The sequence below is a fragment of the Musca domestica genome, unplaced genomic scaffold (genome assembly GCF_030504385.1).
Source record: "Musca domestica strain aabys unplaced genomic scaffold, Musca_domestica.polishedcontigs.V.1.1 104, whole genome shotgun sequence".
Taxonomy (NCBI): Eukaryota; Metazoa; Arthropoda; class Insecta; order Diptera; family Muscidae; genus Musca; species Musca domestica.
This window is the reverse complement of record NW_026712121.1, coordinates 970040-988606: the sequence shown is the minus strand read 5'-3', so window position 1 is coordinate 988606 and position 18567 is coordinate 970040. Positions and strand designations below refer to the sequence as shown.

Below are 18567 nucleotides of genomic sequence, written 5' to 3'. Positions count from 1 at the left end.
TCTACGAGAAGACCTTCTGGCCTTCTACGAGAAGACCTTCTAGCCTTCTACGAGAAGACTTTCTGGCCTTCTGAGAGAAGACCTTCTGGCCTTCTGAGAGAAGACCTTCTGGCCTTCTATGAGAAGATCTTCTGGCCTTTTGGTCGTCTATGAGTTGACCTTCTAGTTTTCTATGAGGAGACCTGCTTGTCTTCTTTTGGAAAAAGTTCTGGTCTTTTATGAAAAGATGTTCTGCTTTTCTCTGAGAAGACGTTTTCGTCTTCTATGAAAAGACCTTATGGGTTTCTGGTGTTCTATGGAAGACCTTCTTCTCTTTTGAGGCATGACCTTCTACTCTTCTAAAGACTTCCTGTTTTTCCCTGAAAAGACTTTCTATGAGAAGACCTTCTGACCTTCTATGAGAAGACCTTTTGGCCTTCTATGAGAAAACCTTCTGGCCTTCTTTAAGAAACCTTCTGACCTTTTGAGAGAAGACCTTCTGGCCTTCTACGAGAAGATTTTCTGGCCTTCAATGAGAAGACCTTCTGCTCTTCAATGAGAAGACCTTCTGCTCTTCAATAAGAAGACCTTCTACTCTTCAATGAGAAGACCTAGTGCTATTCTATGAGAGGACATAGTGCTCTTGTATGAGAAGACCTGGTGCTCTTCTATGAAAAAGCCTTCTGCTCTTCTCTAAGAAGTTTTGCTGCTCTTTTCTTTGAAGAACTTCTGTTCTTCTCTTAGAAGAACTTGTAATATTCCCTTAGAAAAAATTGTTCTCTTCTTTATGAAGACCTTCCGTTCTTTTATGAGAAGATCTGATCTACTATGAGAGAACCTTCTGCTCTTCTCTGAGAAGACCTTCTATTCTTCCATGAAAACAGCTTCTGCTCTCATCAGTGAAGAATTTCTGCCCTTCTCTTAGAAGAACTAGTTTTCTTCTTTATGAAGACCTTCCGCTCTTCTATGAGAAACCCTTCTGTCCTTCTGTGAGAAGTCTTTGTCATTTTTTATAAGAAGAAGGTCTTCTCTTATATAAAATGTCTTTCTTGTCTTCTATAAGAAGTAATTCTGCCCTTTTAAAAGAAGACCTGATACTCTTCTATAAAAATACCTTCATGAGAAAACCTTCTGCTCTTCTATGAAGGCCTTCGGCTATTCAGAAGATAGTCTGCTCTACTGAGAGAAGATGACCTTCTGCTCATCCGAGAGAATACTGCTCTTCTATCAGCAGATCTTCTGTGAAAATACCTCTTGTTTTTCGGTGAGGGGACCCTCTGCCCTGCCCTTTGTGGCGCCACATTTAATGTAATTTCGAAAGTAGTTAATTTGCGTGACTTTTTCTGGCCTTGCAAACCTTTTATTCTTAAGGAACACGCGTGCAGACACAATGAACCTAATTGAGTAAATACAGTTGTTTCAAAATTAAATGGATAATCGAATGCATTGTGAAATTTCGGAAATCCCTTTGTTTGAAAGACCATTGTTTTCTTATTAATTTTTTATGCGATTTAAATATTTGCAGTAAATACAGAAGTTAAAAAGAATGAATTAGCCAAACAAAAAGAAAATAATTAGGCTTTAGATGTATCATCTAACAACATTTGTATGAATTGGCCATCTGTCTATATAAGTACGTTTTGAAATGGATGTATTCAATCCAAAATAGGCTATATCTCACAAATAGACATATTCAGAATGTTTTACTCAAAAGTGATTATATTTCTTTCTGGTAAGTAGAATTTTCTAATTGTTTTATGGAGAAGTTAAATATAAGTCTTTTATCTTTTTAGCCTTTAACCTTTTATGTCTTAGTTTCTCCTCAGCGTTGGAGGACCCTTGTGACCAATGTATTGGTGACTCCATTGCAGATAAGGCAAATATAATTAGCAATAAACGTGAATGTTGGTTCAATGCCAAACATCATTATATGGTAAAATTTAAGGATCTGATGATGAACACCCTGGATGAAGAATTTGAGACACTGGTCAATGGTGCCAATGCCGAAGCATCGGAAACATGCAAGCAGGAAATTGCAATCGATGATTGTGAAAATATCGAAGATATGGATGAACAAGCCAAATGTTTTATTAAAAATTGCAAAACTATGGCTGGGATTTATCGTGAAATTGAAGTGTGTGAAAAGAAAATCTTAATGCCACAACAGGCGAAGCTGATTGAGAGATTTTTGACAGGCATCATCGGTGGCTGGCGTCAAATTCATACAACTTGTTAAGGGAACAGAGAGAGTGAAAGAAACAATTAAAAGAAATGATATTTTAATAAATAAAAATAAAAAACAAAATATTTAAATTTTTTAATCTATCGTTCCTACCTTCTACTCTTCAATGAGAAGACCTAGTGCTATTCTATGAGAGGACATAGTGCTCTTGTATGAGAAGACCTGGTGCTCTTCTATGAAAAAGAGAGAGAGAGTGAAAGAAACAATTAAAAGAAATGATATTTTAATAAATAAAAATAAAAAACAAAATATTTAAATTTTTTAATCTATCGTTCTGTTGGAAATTATTGAATTAAGTGTTAATGCATGTCCTTATTTGGTATGACGAAGAGACATTGATTATCCGTGCTAAATGCCCTAATGCATTCTTTAAAAAATCGCGAATATTGCCATGAAGGTTCTGGGTAGAAATTCTTTAAAAACTACGATTATTGCCTTGATGGTGCCCAGGTAAAATTTTAAAAGAACTCCGCCATTATTCATTTTTGATAATATTCGGAATGGTTTTTTTTTAAGGATCCGAGTTAATTTGCTTGATGGTCTTTAGAAAAAATTCTATAAAAATCTACAATAATTTACTTGATGGTTCACAGGAAAAATTATTTTTTTCGTGATTATTGCCTTGATGGTCCATAGGAAAAATTCCCAAAAAATACACAAATATTGTTTTAATGGACCTTGGGAAAAAAAATTTGCAAAAAATGCACAACTACTGCATTAATGATCCTCATAAAAAAATAAAATACACTATTATGACCTTGATTGTCCTTGAATGTTACATCGATGGACCTAAGGAAAGAATCTGTAAAAAAAATAACATTATTACTTCGATGATCGTCGGGAGAAATTATTTAAAAAAATCACAATTTTTACATCAATGATCCTCAAGAAAAATATTTAACAACTTTCAAATTGTTATTGATGGATGGGTCCTCAGGAGAAATTATTTAAAATCAATAGTTATTGCCCTGATGGTATTAGAATTCGTTATAAAAATTACAATTTTTGCCTTGATGGTCCTCTGGAAAAAATCTTTAAAAAACCCACGGTCATTTTCTTAAGGATCCTTTAGAAAAATTATTAAAAAAATCACGCGTTGAAGGTCCTGTGGTAAAAATATCCTTGAAAAATTCCGAAAAATTCATTATAATATGAACAATTTTTCTCCTTTTTGGTCCTCTAGAAAATGTTTCTAAAAAAATCCACGGCTTTTGCCTTGATAGTCCTCTGAAAAAAATCATAAAAAATCCACGACCATTGACTTGATGATCCTCTGGAAAAATTCTTTAAAAAATCCATGGCTATAGCCTGATGGTCCTTTGGAAAAACTCCTAAAAAATCCATGACTATTGACTTGATGATCGTCTAGAAAAATTCTTAAAAAAATCCGCTGCTATAGCCTTGATGGTCCTTTGGAAAAATTCTTTAAAATATCCACTCTATAACAATTGATTTGATGATCCTTAAAAAAATATATTTATAAAATCCACGGCCATTGGCTTAAGGGTCCTCAGGAAAAATTCTTTAAAAAATCCAAAATAATTTTTTAGTTTGTCATTAGAAAAAATAAACCTTAAAAGACCCTCAATTGTTGCCTTACGGGCCTCAGGAAAAATTCATTAAAAATTCCGCAATTATCGCCTTAAGGTCCACACTTATTGATTTGATGGTCTGCAGTGAAAAATCTTCACAAATCCTGAAATTCTCAGGAAAAATTCTTTAAAAACTCCACTACATTTGTTATAATAGTCCTTAGGAAAAATTATTGTAAAAATTGTCGGCTACTGCCTTTTTGGTCGTCAGGAAAATTTCTCCAGAATTATAGCCTTAAAGGTTCTGAAGATAAATTTCTTAAAAAGCCTAAAATGCTTGACTCGATGGTTTTCAGTAAAAGTTATTTAAAAACACCCAAATTATTGCCTCAGGAAAAATTCTGCAAAAAAATCCACAATTATTGCCTGGATTGACCTTAGGAAAAATTCACTACATTTTTCCATATGTAAGCCCTGCAAACCAACAGATATCTATATTTAATTTCAGGACTTCAGCTCTATTCTTTCACTTAATACCAAATTGACCAACATATAGTATGCATATCCAATCAATTGAACCATTATAGTAGGTATTTGCAAAACCTCCACCTGATCTTAATTCCAGATACAAACAGAGACCACAACATAAAATTTCGGGATTTCAGCCCTGTCCCTTTACCGAATACCCAATATATTGTCACTTAGTACTTTTCGTATAATTTTAATACTCATTTGCTAAATCATCCCATATATCAATTCCATATGCTAACAGAGACCTCAATAGCAAATTTGAGGATTCCAGCTCGTTCACTTCATCCAAGACCAAATTTAGTACATTTTAGAACTTTTCGTACAATTATAATACACATTTCCAAAACCACCTCTATATCTTAACCACATACACCTACAGAGTCTTTATATCAAATTTCGAGATTTCAGCTCTATCTCTTCACCCAAGACCAAATTTGGTACATTTTAGTATTTTTCGTACATTTATAGTTCACATTTCCAAAAAAAAAAACCATATCTCCTTTTCAGATACCAAGAGACTCCTCCATGTAAAATTTGGGGATTCCAGCTCTACATCTTTACCTAATACCCTATTCAGTACCACTTAGCACTTTTCAAACAATTATAGTACATGTTACCAATAGAGACCTCAATATTAACTTTCGGATTTCCAGCCCCAATTTAAGTATTCATTTCGAGAACCATTTCATATCTCAACTCCAGATACACAACTCCATAGAGACATCAATATCAAATTGGAGGATTCCAGGCCTATCCATTCACTCAATACCAAATTTAGTTCAATTTAATACTTTTCGAACAACTTTATTTCGTATTTTCAATACCACCTCCAAATCTGAAACTCAAATACCAACAGTTATCTAAATATCAAATTTCAGAACTTTATCTCTGTCCCTTCGCCCAATACCAAATACAGTACCATTTAGTACTTTTCATACAATTACGGTACACATTTCCCAAAACACCTTCATATGTTCAAACCACACACGAACAGGGACCCTAATATCAAGTATATAATTTCAAGCACTATATATTTACCCAATACCAAATTGTACCAAATATAGTACTATTTAGTACTTTTCGTATACATAAAATACACATTTCAAAAACTACCTCTTTATCACAAACCCAGAACTAACAGGGACCCTAATACCAAAATTTCAAAATGCCATCTTCTTCCGTTCACCCCAAACCAAACTATTCCAATTTTAGTACCATTTAGTACAGTGCTCACACTTAGTACACATTTCCAGAACCACCTTCATATATCAAACTTACTTTTCAACCCTCATAGCAAATTTCAAATTCTTCGCTCTATCCGTCCACGTAAACCAAAGGTAATTTTTTGGATGTTTAGTACCATTTTAAAACTCTTCGTAACCTTAAAGTTCGAATTTCCAACAACGATTTGATGGATCTATTCTGCACTCCATCAGTGACTCTCATTCCAAATTTCATTTCGTTTGTTCAAAATATTCAATTTGTTGTTCATTTTAGTACTTTTCGTACCCATTTAGTACAAATTTCCATAAACTCAGCCTTATCACACGCCTACGCACCAAGATGGACTCTCGTGCAACTCGTGACTCGTCCGCTTCGTCTGGGCGTTGATTCTCAGTCAGTTATTTCAGTACTTTACAGATTATTAGCCAAGGAAATATTCGTTTAAGTTCCACAATTATTTCCTTGCAGTCCGACTTTGTTTTCGAAAACGATGTGTATCGAAAAATGGATAGCTGCAATTCCGTGTTTAATTGTTTTTATTTCTCCGTTGAAATCTCTTCAACTTCTCTATTCATTAAAAAAAAAACACTTGTGTAAACTTCAGGCGGAAGTAACAAAAATTGACTAAAATTGGCAACATGTCCTAAATCAACAGCATTGTTCAGATTGGTATATAAATACAAATTATGTTAAAAAATAAAACATGCTACTAAAAATCAACTGCGGATAATTTAAAAATGACAAAAATCAGCACTTATATTGCACTTGGTGGTAAGAAGAAAAATTATTAAAAACCATAAAAAATATACTTTTAAAAAATTTAAAAAAAAACAAAACTTTTTTCAGTTCTGGCCTGCCTTGTACCTTCTTCGCACCAAAGTACTGCCCGCACTACAACGGTTTGCAACAACTGTCCAGGCGGTCAACTTGAAACGAATGTAAATCGTTTAACGGAACTTTTACTTTGTTACAATCGTCGCGGTTTACTGGGTATTCTACCGATAAGTTTATTACAAATCAATGCCGCCAGCCTACAACTTGAAGAGCTGCATAGAAGTTGTTACAATGCGGTTCCAACAAATTGCCGAGATCGAGTGGCGCCACAGACTTGTTCCGAAGTTGTTTGCACAACGGATCGTATGCGCCGACTAGCCGCATCTTATAACAGAATGGAAATATGTAATGGTGGTCCACCGAATGATCTTCAGGTGAGCGGTGTTTTAACCCTTGTCGGATCACTATTAAATACGGTATTGGGATTGCTCAATCCAGTGATTCGATTGTTATGCTTGGTGTAGTGGAGTTATACAAACATAGGTAGGCTAAAAAGCAACTATTGTCAACATGTTTAATAAATTAAAAAAAATGATTTTTTTCGATCAAGGCAATAACTGTGGATTTATTGAGAAATTATTCCTGAAGGCCATCTGAACAATAATTTAGGATTTTTGAAGAGGTCCACGAAAGCAATAATTGTTGATTTTTTACAAACAGGTCCCCCAAGGCAATAGTTGTGGATGATTTAACGTACTTTCCCTAAGGAATATTATAGAAATTCCTTTGGTTTTTCGAGGTCGAGGATTTTTTTAAAATTATTAAGAGGACGATGAAGGTAATATTTATAGATTCTTTCGAGAATTTTTCTGAGGTCCATCAAGGCAATAATTCTATGTTTATACCCTACACCACAAGGTATTATGTCTTTTTGCATTTGTTTGTAACAGGCAAAAGGAAACGAGATAGACCCATAGTTCCTTTTGATGATCTGCATAGAATCACATTCTGAGTCGATTTATGCATGTCCGTCCGTCCGTCCGTCCGTCCGTCCGTCTGTCCGTCTGTCCAAGTATTTTTGTAAACAAAGTACAGTTCGCATTTATTGTCCTATCCAGATGAAATTTTGCACAAATCATTTGTTTGGCCCAAGGAAGAACCCTATTGAAATTGGAGATAATCGGTAAAAATTTAGATATAGCTCCCATATATATCCGAATTGTATGGAATTTTGCACGTACGATCAGATTGGACCTGAAAATGAGTATGCCAAATTTGATCGAAATCGGTTCAGATATAGCTATAGCTCCCATATATATTGTTCATCCGATTTGTTATTTTTGTCCTCCGCAGCCTGTAACAACAATATTTATGGAAATATATCAAATACAGCTCAGAAATACATTTGCTAATTTTTATCGAGATCGGTTCAGATTTGGATGTAGCTCCCATATATAACTTCGTCCGATTTACCTTTGATTGTGCACCAAACGTCTAATATTTGGCCAAATTGGATGAAATTTGCCACTTACGACCGAATTGAGTCTAGAAGCTAGTATGTCAAATTTGGTGAAGATCGGCTCAGATATAGCTATAGCTCCCATACATACTATTCATCCGATTTGTCATATTTGTTACCCACAGCCGTAATATGAACTCCGTAACAACGATATTCAGGGAAATATATCAAATACAGCTCAGAAATATCTTTGCCAAATTTTAACGAGATCGGGTCCGATTTGGTTATAGCTCCCATATATATTTTTATCCGATTTCAAATTAATTTTGCACCAAATGAGCAAAACAAGTCCGAATTTAAAAGATACAAATGCTTCGGCATATTTAGTCCTTTGAACTTTAAATTATAATCATAGCGTGCATGATTGAATTCTCCCATAAAAACTTTTAATTCTTATGCGCAGCTCTACTAAATTAGCAAAGTGGTGTAGGGTATCATAAAATCGGCCCCGCCCGACTTTAGGACTTTCTTTACTGGTTTTTTCTGGAAAATTCTCACGAAAATGCTTTTGTACGCTTGTGAACAAAATAATGAGCTGTCACTGGACTAGTTTTAACAGCTATCGGACGAGTGGCTTAGAAATGACAGCCATCTGAAGTTGGTTGCAGTTTTTTCATCTCACCCAGTATTTTTTATTTTATTATTTTGTAATTTTAAAGGATTTTTCCTGTGGATCATCAGATCAATGATGGAGGATTTTTTAAGAATTTTTCAAGAGTACGATCAAGGTAATAATTGTAGATTTTCTCAAGATTTTTTTGTGAGCAGCATCAAGCCAGTTATTGTAAATTTTTAGAATAATGTTTCCTAAGGACCTACAATTATCATAAATATATTAAAGAGGACTATCGGGTCATTAGTCGTGGATTTCTTTTACGAATTTTTCCTGAGGCCCACCAATGCATTAATCGCCGATTTTTTAAGGATTCTCCATATGATCTAAAAGCAATAATTTTTAAGAATTTTTTCTGAGGACTAACAAGGCAATAGTAGTGGATTTCCTTCTTATGATTTTTTTAAGAGTTTAAGAGGACCATAAATTTCCTGAGGTACACCATGACAATAAATGCGGATATTTAGGAAACTTTTCCTGATGACCGTCATTTTCATAAATATGTTAAAGAGTACTATCAAGACATTAGTCAAGAATACTTTTTGGAATTTTTACTAAGGGCCACCAAGGCAATAATCTGGGATTTTTTAAAGAATTTTTTTTCCGGCGGTCATTCATAGCAATAATTGTAGATTTTTTTTTTCAAAAATATGGTCTAAGGAGCATCAGCGCAATAATTGTAAATTTTTGGAAGCATTTTTCCCGAGGACCATAAAATCAAAAAAAATTGTTTTTTCTTGAGGTCCATCAGGGCAATAATTGTGATTTAAAAAAAAAATCTAAGGACCACTAAGACAATTACCTTAACTATGTTAAAGAGGACTATCAAGACATTGGTCTTGAATATTTTGACGATTTTTTTCTGAGGGCCTCCAAAGCAATAACCGGGCACTTTTTTAAAGAATTTTCCAAATGATCTCAAGGCAAAAAAATTAAGGATTTTTTCTTGGTTCGAGGCAATAATTGGGGTTTTTTAAAGAATGTTTCATGAGGACCAACAGGTCAGTGGTTGAGGATTATTGAAGAATTTTACTGGCAATAGTCGTGGATTTCTGAATTGTAATTTTTTCCTGCGAACCCTCGAGGCAATAATTGAGCATTTTTAAGGACTCTGAAGATCACTAAGTCAGCAATTTTAAAGATGTTGAATTTTTCTTCAAGATTTTGTAAATATTTTTAACGGGGACTATCAAGGCAATAATTGTGGATTTTTTTAAATTTTTTTTCTGAGGACCATCAGGATTTTTAAAGAAATTGTACCATTGTGGACATCTATGTATGTAAAAAGTAGTAAAATAACTGACTGACTATTGTGAAATAACTGAATCTTGAAATTTTACACGAGGGTCAGTCTTGGTGCATAGGCGTGTGATAAAGTTGGGTTTTTGGAAAATTCGTACTTAAAGGATACGAAACAAACTAAAGGATAAAGTACTAAAATGTACTACAAATTTAATACATTGTATTGGACAAACGGATTGCGAATTTTGACATTTATCATCAGAGACACTGAAGGAGTGTTGTACAGATGTACCAAATGGTTTTTGGAAATTCGAACTTAAAGGTTACGAAAAGTTCTAAAATGGTACTAAACTTCTAAAATAGTGTCATTTGTATTATGTATATATTATGTATTTTATTATGTGAGCGGATAGAGCTAAAACTTGAAATTTGGTACGAGAATCAAAGTTGGAGATTAAGATGGTTTGGAAAATGTGTGCTATAATTGTACGAAAAGTACATACTAAATGGTACTAAATTTGAAACAGTTCGGTTTAGGGGGAACAGATCAAGGTGGAGTTTTGAAATTTTGTAATGGGGTCCCTGTTGGTGGTAGGTTTGTGATAAAGAGGTAGTTTTGAAAATGGGTACCACAAGTGTACGAAAAGTACTAAATAGTACTATATTTGTTACAATTTGGGTGACGAGAATCGCTGTTAATGTGTAGAGTAGGCATTTGGAGGCATTTGCGTACTATAATTGTACGAAAATTACTAAATGGTGCTATATTTCGTATTGAGTGAATGGACAGAGATACTATTCTGAAATTTGATATTAAAATTTTGTTTGAGATATGGAGATGCTTTTGGAAGTGGTTCAGTGGTTCAGATATGGAGATGGTTTTGGAAATGTGTCCTATAATTGTACGAAAAATACTAAATAGTACTAAGTTTGGTATTGGTTGAACAGATAAGATAAAATTCCGAAATTTAATATTTAGATTTGGAAATGTGTCCTATGTTTGTACGAAATGTACTAATTGGTACTTAATTCGGTATAGGGTGAAGGAATTGAGCTGAAATCAACTAATGTGATATTGAAGTCTCTGTTTCCATCTGGAATTGGGATATGAAGGTGGTCTTGGAAATGTGTACTATATAATTGTGAGAAAAGTATTAAATAGTACTAAATTTCGTATTGGGTGAAGAAAAAGAGCGGAAGTCCTGAAATTTAATATAGATGTCACTGTTGGTATATGTGGTAAAGATATGGAGGTGGTTTTGTAAATGTATACTATAATTGTTCTAAAATTACTAAATAGTACTAAATTTGGTATTGAAAGAAGGTATAGAGCTGGAATCAAAAAATACAATATTGAGGTCTCTGTTGTTATCTGAAATTGAGATATGGAGGTGGTTTGGCAAATGAGTACCATAATTGCTCGATAATTAACTGGAATTCGAAAAGTACTAAATTTTACTAATTTTTTTTTTTTTGAATACTGTTGGTATGGCGGGATGCATATTTTTTTGATATATGTACTTAATATTACCTAACTTGTTATTCGGTAAAGGAATAAAGCTGAATTTTTGAATTGAGGTGATATTGAGGTCACTGTTGGTCCATAGGGTTCACATACGGAGGAGTTGAAATAGTTTTTGACATATAAATTCTATGTGGTTAGCGCTGGCGGAAGAAGTTGAGGTGGAACTGCCTCCAATGCTATCAGCCACACAACCTTTATGTCCGCTACCAATGCCAGCTCCAAAATTGCCAGAAACACCGCCCTTGTTGGCTGAACCATAGCTTTCTTTATGACCCCCACCAATACCGCCTCCGATGCTTCCAGAAGAACCACCTTTGTTGTAGGCTCCTGTCTGAGAGCTGCCTGATACAGTAGCGCTGGCGGAAGAAGTTGAGGTGGAACTGCCACCAATGCCAGCTCCAAAATTGCCAGAAACACCAGCCTTGTTAGCTGAGCCATAGCTTCCTTTATTACCAGCACCAATACCGGCTCCTATGTTTCCGGAAGCACTACCTTTGTTGTAGGCTCCCGTGTGCGAACTACCAGACACAGTAGCGCTAGCAGAGGAAGTTGAGGTAGAACTGCCACCAATGCTGCCAGCTAAACCACCTTTATGTCCGCCACCAATTCCTGCTCCAATGCTGCCAGAAACACCACCCTTATTAGCTGAACCATAGCTACCTCTGTTACCACTTATGCCAACGCTTCCAGATGCACCACCCTTCTTGTAGGCTCCGGTATGGGCTGCACCAATTCCACCAGAGTAGCCTCCTTTGTTTGCAGAAGAAGAGACACCTGAAGTACTTGTGGTTACAGAGGAACTTGAGGTCGAAGTGGAACTGCTTCCAATGGTGGCCAAGTCAGTATCTTTATGAGTACCACTAATTCCAGCTCCAAAGCCACCGGAAACACCACCCTTGTTGGCGGAACCATAACCACCTTTGTGACCACCACCAATACCGGCTCCTATACCTCCGGAAGCACCACCTTTGGTGGGATGCAGATTTTTTTTGATATATGTACTTAATATTACCTAACTTGTTATACGGTAAAGGAATAGAGCTGAATTTCGGAATTGAGGTGATATTGAGGTCACTGTTGGTCCATAGGGTTCACATACGGAGGTGTTGAAATAGTTTTTGACATATAAATTCTATGTGGGTCCATTTCCAAAATCCTGCTCTGTAATCTTCAAAATGAAAGATGTTGAGGACTTTTTGGTGTTAAAGTTTAAAATTTTCCTATTAGAGTTTTTTTTTTTTAGATTTCTTACATTTTTTCAGGGGACCAACAGTGGCCTTATAGCGAACTTTTTCAAGCTCTTTTCAGGACTTCTTAAGAAATTGTAAAATATAAAGAAAATGTGTAATTATTTATTAATTTTATTCACTTATTTAACATCTATTAACAGTATGAGAGGAAACAACTAATCTAAGTAATAATTTTACAGCTACCGACCTACCGGCCAAAGAGACCAAAACCACCAGAGAGACCACCTAAATTTGCGGAGAGCCCAAGGCCACCGTTGCTCGATGAACCACCATAGCTTCCTGACGATCCATGATTTCCACCACCAATTGAGGCAGACAGTCCACCTAAATTAAGTCCGAGGCCAGAACCTCCATAACTACTGCCGTGGGATGATCCAACAGAGCCGCTGTAACCTCCATTGTGCGAGCCACCAATACTGCCTCCAATACCTCCATTATGAGTTCCCTTGGAACCATACGATCCAGAGTTGCCACTGGCACCAATAGACCCAGAGAGTCCACCTAGGCCAAGAGAGGCACTGCCACCATGGCTGGATCCACTGTAGCCACCATTATGCGAACCACCAATGCTAGCACCAATACCACCAGTATGAGTTACTTTGGAACCATATGATCCACTATGTGTGGATCCAGAGTTGCCACTAGCACCAATAGATCCGGAGAGTCCTCCTAGGCCAAGAGAGGCACTGCCACCTTGACTGGATCCACTGTAGCCACCACTATGAGTTCCATCAATGCTCGCTCCAATACCTCCATTGTGAGTTCCCTTGGAGCCATACGATCCGGAGTTGCCACTGGCACCAATGGAGCCCGACAGTCCTCCTAGACCAAGAGAGGCACTGCCACCATGACTGGATCCACTATAACCACCATCATGCGAGCCACCAATGCTAGCTCCAATTCCTGCATTGTGAGTTCCCTTGGAGCCATACGATCCGAAGCACTGCCACCATGACTAGAGCTACCGCTGTAACCGCCTTTGTGTGTGGCATCCAAACCAGCAGATAAACTGCCATGAGATTGTCCCTTAGCGCCAGAGTTGCCACTGGCACCAATCGATCCAGAAATTCCACCAACATGCGCCTCTTTGTGGCCACCACTAACGCCAGCACTCAATCCACCATGGGAGCCACCAATTCCAACTGAACCACCATAACCACCTTTGTGAGCTGCATTTAGTCCAGCCGAACTTTGTCCTTTGGAAGATACGGTAGCTTGACTTGCAGCGGAAGCTAAAGCAGATGAAACACTCGAAGCAACAGCCTGGGAATTTGCGACGGCAGAAGCAACTGCATTGGCGGCAGCGGATGTAGCTGATCCACTACTGAGGCCAGCGGCGGAACCTACGCCAGTAGCTGTGGCAGATGCTGCAGCTGAGGATCCAGCTGCACCATGGCTTGTTCCAGAAGCGTTGCCACTTGCAGTACTTGTTCCTTGAGTGGAAACCGATCCAGTAGCAGAGCCATGAGCAATTCCACTTCCAGATCCTACACCAGCAGCGGTTGCGGATCCACTTGCAGTAGAAGCAGATCCAGTTCCATTGGCTATTGATGATCCATGAGCACTTCCACTTGCACTTCCAGATCCAACGCCAGAAGCTGTTGCGGATCCACTTGCGGCGCTAGTTCCTTTGAGTGATGCTGATCCCGTTGCGGATCCGTGAGCTGTTCCGCTGACAGATGCTGATCCATGGGCAGAGGCAGACCCAATACCATGACCACTAGAAGATCCTACCCCAGAAGCTAATCCGGATGCAGTGCCATACGAGCTACCACTTGTAGTAGCAGTTGCTTGGGAAGTACTTGTTGCCGTACCTTGACTTGTTAATGAGCCATGAGCATTTCCACTGGCTGTTGAGGATCCAGTTCCAGAAACTGTAGAAGTGCCAGTGGCGGTAACTGAACCTTGAGCAGAGGAGGATCCAGTAGTGGAGCCAGAGCCTAATGCCTGAGCAGAGGCAGCTCCACTTGCATTAGAGGTACCAGATGCGGTAGCATGAGCAATGCCGCTGGAACTTGCTGAACCATGAGCCGAAGCAGAACCAGAGGCGTAGCCAGCACCACCAGCTGATCCAGATCCCTTTGAGAGTGATGAACCATGAGCATTGGCCTGATTAAAAAAATATAATTACAATCTTTCTCTAAAATTAGGTCAAGTCAAGAAACCAACCTGATTTGAGGCGGTCACAGCGGAGGCAGCAACCTGGGCATAGGTGGCACCCGAACCATGAGCTGCGCCCGATGTGCTACCATAAGCTGAACCCGAGCTAGTACCTGAGGCAACACCATTAGCCGATGAAGTACTACTGGCAGATCCGGTAGTGTGAGATCCACTACCAAAACTTGTGGTGGATCCATGGCTGGTGGCACTGCTTTGGGCAGTGGAGGAGGAGGTTACCTGTGTTAAAAGAAGATAGATGAGCCTTAACTTTCTTGTTTTATCCACGGATGACTCACCTTAACAACGGTCGAAGAGGAAGAGGACGAAGATGATGTTGAGGAAAATCCAGCGGAACCCTGGGCTGAGCCACTGCCAGATCCAGAAACTGTAGATGTGCTAGTTGTGGTACTTGTTGTAGTTGTAGCCTTGTTTCCATAGCTACCTTTATTACCACCTGCTCCAAAACTGCCAGAGGCGCCACCGTAATTTCCTTTATTGCCAGCGGCGCCACCTTTGTTGGCACCACCAAAATTCCAGGAAGCACTACCCTTATTAGATCCACCATATGTTACCTTGTGTCCGCCACCGATACCAGCACCAATGCCGCCGGAAGTGCTACCTTTGTTGTAGGCTCCTGAATGGGTGGTACCAGACGAAATAGTGCTGGCAGAGGAAGTTGAGGTAGAACTGCCTCCAATGCTGCCAGTTACACCAACTTTATGTCCGCCACCAATTCCTGCTCCAGTGCTGCCAGAAGTTCCACCTTTGTTGAATGAACCATAGTTACCTTTATTACCACCGCCGATTCCGGCTCCAATGTTTCCGGAAACACCACCTTTGTTGTAGGCTCCTGTGTGAGAACTACCAGACACAGTAGCGCTGGCGGAAGAAGTTGAGGTGGAACTGCCTCCAATGCTACCAGCCACACCACCTTTATGTCCGCTACCAATGCCAGCACCAAAATTGCCAGAAACACCGCCCTTGTTGGCTGAACCATAGCTTTCTTTATGGCCCCCACCAATACTGCCACCGATGCTTCCAGAAGCACCACCTTTGTTGTAGGCTCCTGTCTGAGAGCTGTCTGACACAGTAGTGCTGGCGGAAGAAGTTGAGGTGGAACTGCCACCAATGTCAGCTCCAAAATTGCCAGAAACACCACCCTTGTTAGCCGAGCCATAGCTTCCTTTATTACCAGCACCAATACCGGCTCCTATGTTTCCGGAAGCACCAACTTTGTTGTAGGCTCCCGTGTTCAAACTACCAGACACAGTAGCGCTAGCAGAGGAAGTTGAGGTAGAACTGCCACCAATGTTGCCAGCTAAACCACCTTTATGTCCGCCACCAATTCCTGCTCCAATGCTCCCTGAAACACCACCCTTATTAGCTGAACCATAGCTACCTCTGTTACCACTTATGCCAACGCTTCCAGATGCACTACCCTTGTTGTAGGCTCCGGTATGGGCTGCACCAATTCCACCAGAGTAGCCTCCTTTGTTAGCAGATGAAGAGACACCTGAAGTACTTGTGGTTACAGAGGAACTTGAGGTAGAAGTAGAACTGCTTCCAATGGCACCCAATTCAGCATCTTTAAGACCACCATTAATTCCAGCTCCAAAGCTTCCGGAAACACCACCCTTGTTGGCGGAACCATAACCACCTTTGTGACCAACACCAATACCTGCTCCTATACCTCCGGAAGCACCACCTTTGTTGTATGTTTCTGAATGCCCAGAACCAAGGGTGCTAGAGACACCAGTTGCACTGGCGCTAGCAGAAGCAGTAGACGAGCTGGTAGAACTAGATAAACCAACTACATTTTCGCCACCAACACCAGATCCACTAATGCCAGATGCACCACTAATACCCGAGGGAACTCCTTTATGGATGTCACTTATACCTGCTCCAATGTTTCCAGAAGCAGAAGCATCAGCCGTGGCAGACGAAGAAGCTCCAATGGCGCCAGATCCACCATAACCAGCTTTGTGGCCACCATCTTGGATTGTGGCTCCGCTGTGAGAGGCTCCAATATTACCACTTAATCCACCCAAGGAACCACCAATGCCAGCTGAACCCTTTGAGCCGCTATAAGCTCCACTGGCTTGTCCATTGTGAGACGAACCAATACTTCCACTTAATCCACCAAGATTACCACCAATACTGGCAGATCCTTTAGAGTCACTGTGGGAGGTACCAATACTTCCACTTAATCCACCAAGATTGGCACCAATGCCAGCTGAACCCTTTGAGCCACCATAACTTTGACTCGTTGCGCCGCTGTGAGAGGCTCCAATATTTCCACTTAATCCACCCAAAGAACCACCAATTCCGGCTGAGCCCTTTGAGCCGCTATAAGCTCCACTGGCTTGTCCATTGTGAGACGAACCAATACTTTCACTTAATCCGCCAAGAGTAGCACCAATGTTGGCAGATCCTTTAGAGTCACTGTGGGAGGAACCTATACTTCCACTTAATCCGCCAAGTGTAGCCCCAATGTTGGCAGATCCTTTAGAGTCACTGTGGGAGGTACCAATACTTCCACTTAATCCGCCAAGATTAGCACCAATGTTGGCAGATCCTTTAGAGTCACTGTGGGAGGAACCTATACTTCCACTTAATCCACCTAGATTAGCACCAATGCCAGCTGATCCCTTGGAGCCACCATAACTTTGGCTTGTGGCTCCACTGTGAGAGGCTCCAATAGTGCCACTTAATCCACCCAAAGAACCACCAATGCCCGCTGATCCCTTGGAGCCACCATAACTTTGGCTTGTGGCTCCACTGTGAGAAGCTCCAATATTGCCACTTAATCCACCCAAAGAGCCACCAATGCCAGCTGAACCCTTGGAGCCACCATAAGCTCCACTTGCTTGACCATGAGAAGCTCCAAAACTTCCGCCAAATTCGCCAAGATTGCCACCAATACCGGCCGAACCGCCATAACCTCCCTTCTTTTTACCTCCAAGACCCGCAGAGATACCAGATCCCAGGAATCCACCATTATCACCGCCAATATTTAAACCTCCGCCCAGGCCTCCAAGGTTGCCACTTAATCCAATGCCATAAGCTGCAAAAATTCACAACATTGTAATTCCATCTAAACCCAAAATAACCCCCGAACTCACCATTGGTCAGGGCCACTCCAATCGCTAATAATCCAAATACCGTTACGCCTCTCATCACTGTCAATAGAACTATGTTTCAAAATTTCCAACCGCCGGCTTCTTTTATAGAACTTTGCTGAGCAAAAAACATCAATATTTTTTTTAATTTTTTGATAATTTTATTTTCCTTCTATTTTTGGCTATCTTATGTCGCACGGTTGTAAATGACCATAAAACAAAAACAAGAACACAACAAACGTATCCAAAAACTGGTTCCTTTCTTTTGTCTCTTTTTTTTCAGCTGGTTCTTCACACAATTCTAAGAAACGGATTAGCATAATTTGATCGATTTTCTCATGATTATTTAAATGTGATTTTTATGATGGCCCACCACTAATTTCGTAGCGCCTGGAGCTTCTCCATCTATTTTCTAAAACGTGCTACATATTATCATTAACAGAAGGGTTCATAATTACAAGAACTCTAATCCAAAAACTGTCTAGACGTAAAGGTGGCGTTAACGCGACACAAACATATGCCGACGGCCATTGATTTTTTTTATTTATTTATTTTTTTTTTTTTTTTTGAAAATATTGTTTATATTTTGTTAATTTCAGAACTCACGAACTATTCTGGGTGGGTGTGAAAATAATAATAAACAAGTAAGCAAAGGCTATACTCGTGCGGGTCCGACCATTTGATACCCTATAACACTACAATATGTTAGAAGGCCCTTTATGTCCAAATCCATTTTGGAAGATTTCGCTTTTGAATTTTTTTTTTGTTTTTGGTCCATTTTAACCCCTAAATATATTGCGGACATCTTTGATAACAATAGGCCTAGCCCTTCTGAGCCTAACCCTACCCTTGTGAAA

At 39.2% G+C, this 18567-nt stretch overlaps 3 protein-coding genes across 3 annotated transcripts; 1 reads left to right on the top strand and 2 right to left on the bottom strand.

Annotated features, from left to right (window-relative positions):
- Positions 1 to 1649: 1649 nt before the first annotated feature.
- LOC101900127 (uncharacterized) lies at positions 1650 to 2284 on the top strand. Its single transcript, XM_005176098.4, has 2 exons — positions 1650 to 1711; positions 1773 to 2284. Exons 1-2 carry the CDS (start codon positions 1678 to 1680, stop codon positions 2213 to 2215), a joined length of 477 nt encoding a protein of 158 aa, XP_005176155.1. The 5' UTR covers positions 1650 to 1677; the 3' UTR covers positions 2216 to 2284.
- An 8982-nt stretch (positions 2285 to 11266) lies between these two features.
- LOC131804957 (uncharacterized) lies at positions 11267 to 13187 on the bottom strand. The gene is made up of 3 exons (XM_059128195.1): positions 13117 to 13187; positions 12684 to 13048; positions 11267 to 12147 (listed from the first exon to the last, which is right to left on the bottom strand). Exons 1-3 carry the CDS (start codon positions 13185 to 13187, stop codon positions 11267 to 11269), a joined length of 1317 nt encoding a protein of 438 aa, XP_058984178.1.
- Positions 13167 to 17883, bottom strand: LOC131805067 (uncharacterized transmembrane protein DDB_G0289901-like). Its single transcript, XM_059128307.1, has 4 exons — positions 17714 to 17883; positions 14888 to 17655; positions 14601 to 14828; positions 13167 to 14540 (listed from the first exon to the last, which is right to left on the bottom strand). The coding sequence occupies exons 1-4, from the start codon at positions 17766 to 17768 to the stop codon at positions 13254 to 13256; spliced, it is 4338 nt and encodes a 1445-aa protein (XP_058984290.1). The 5' UTR covers positions 17769 to 17883; the 3' UTR covers positions 13167 to 13253.
- Between the last annotated feature and the right edge of the window lie 684 nt (positions 17884 to 18567).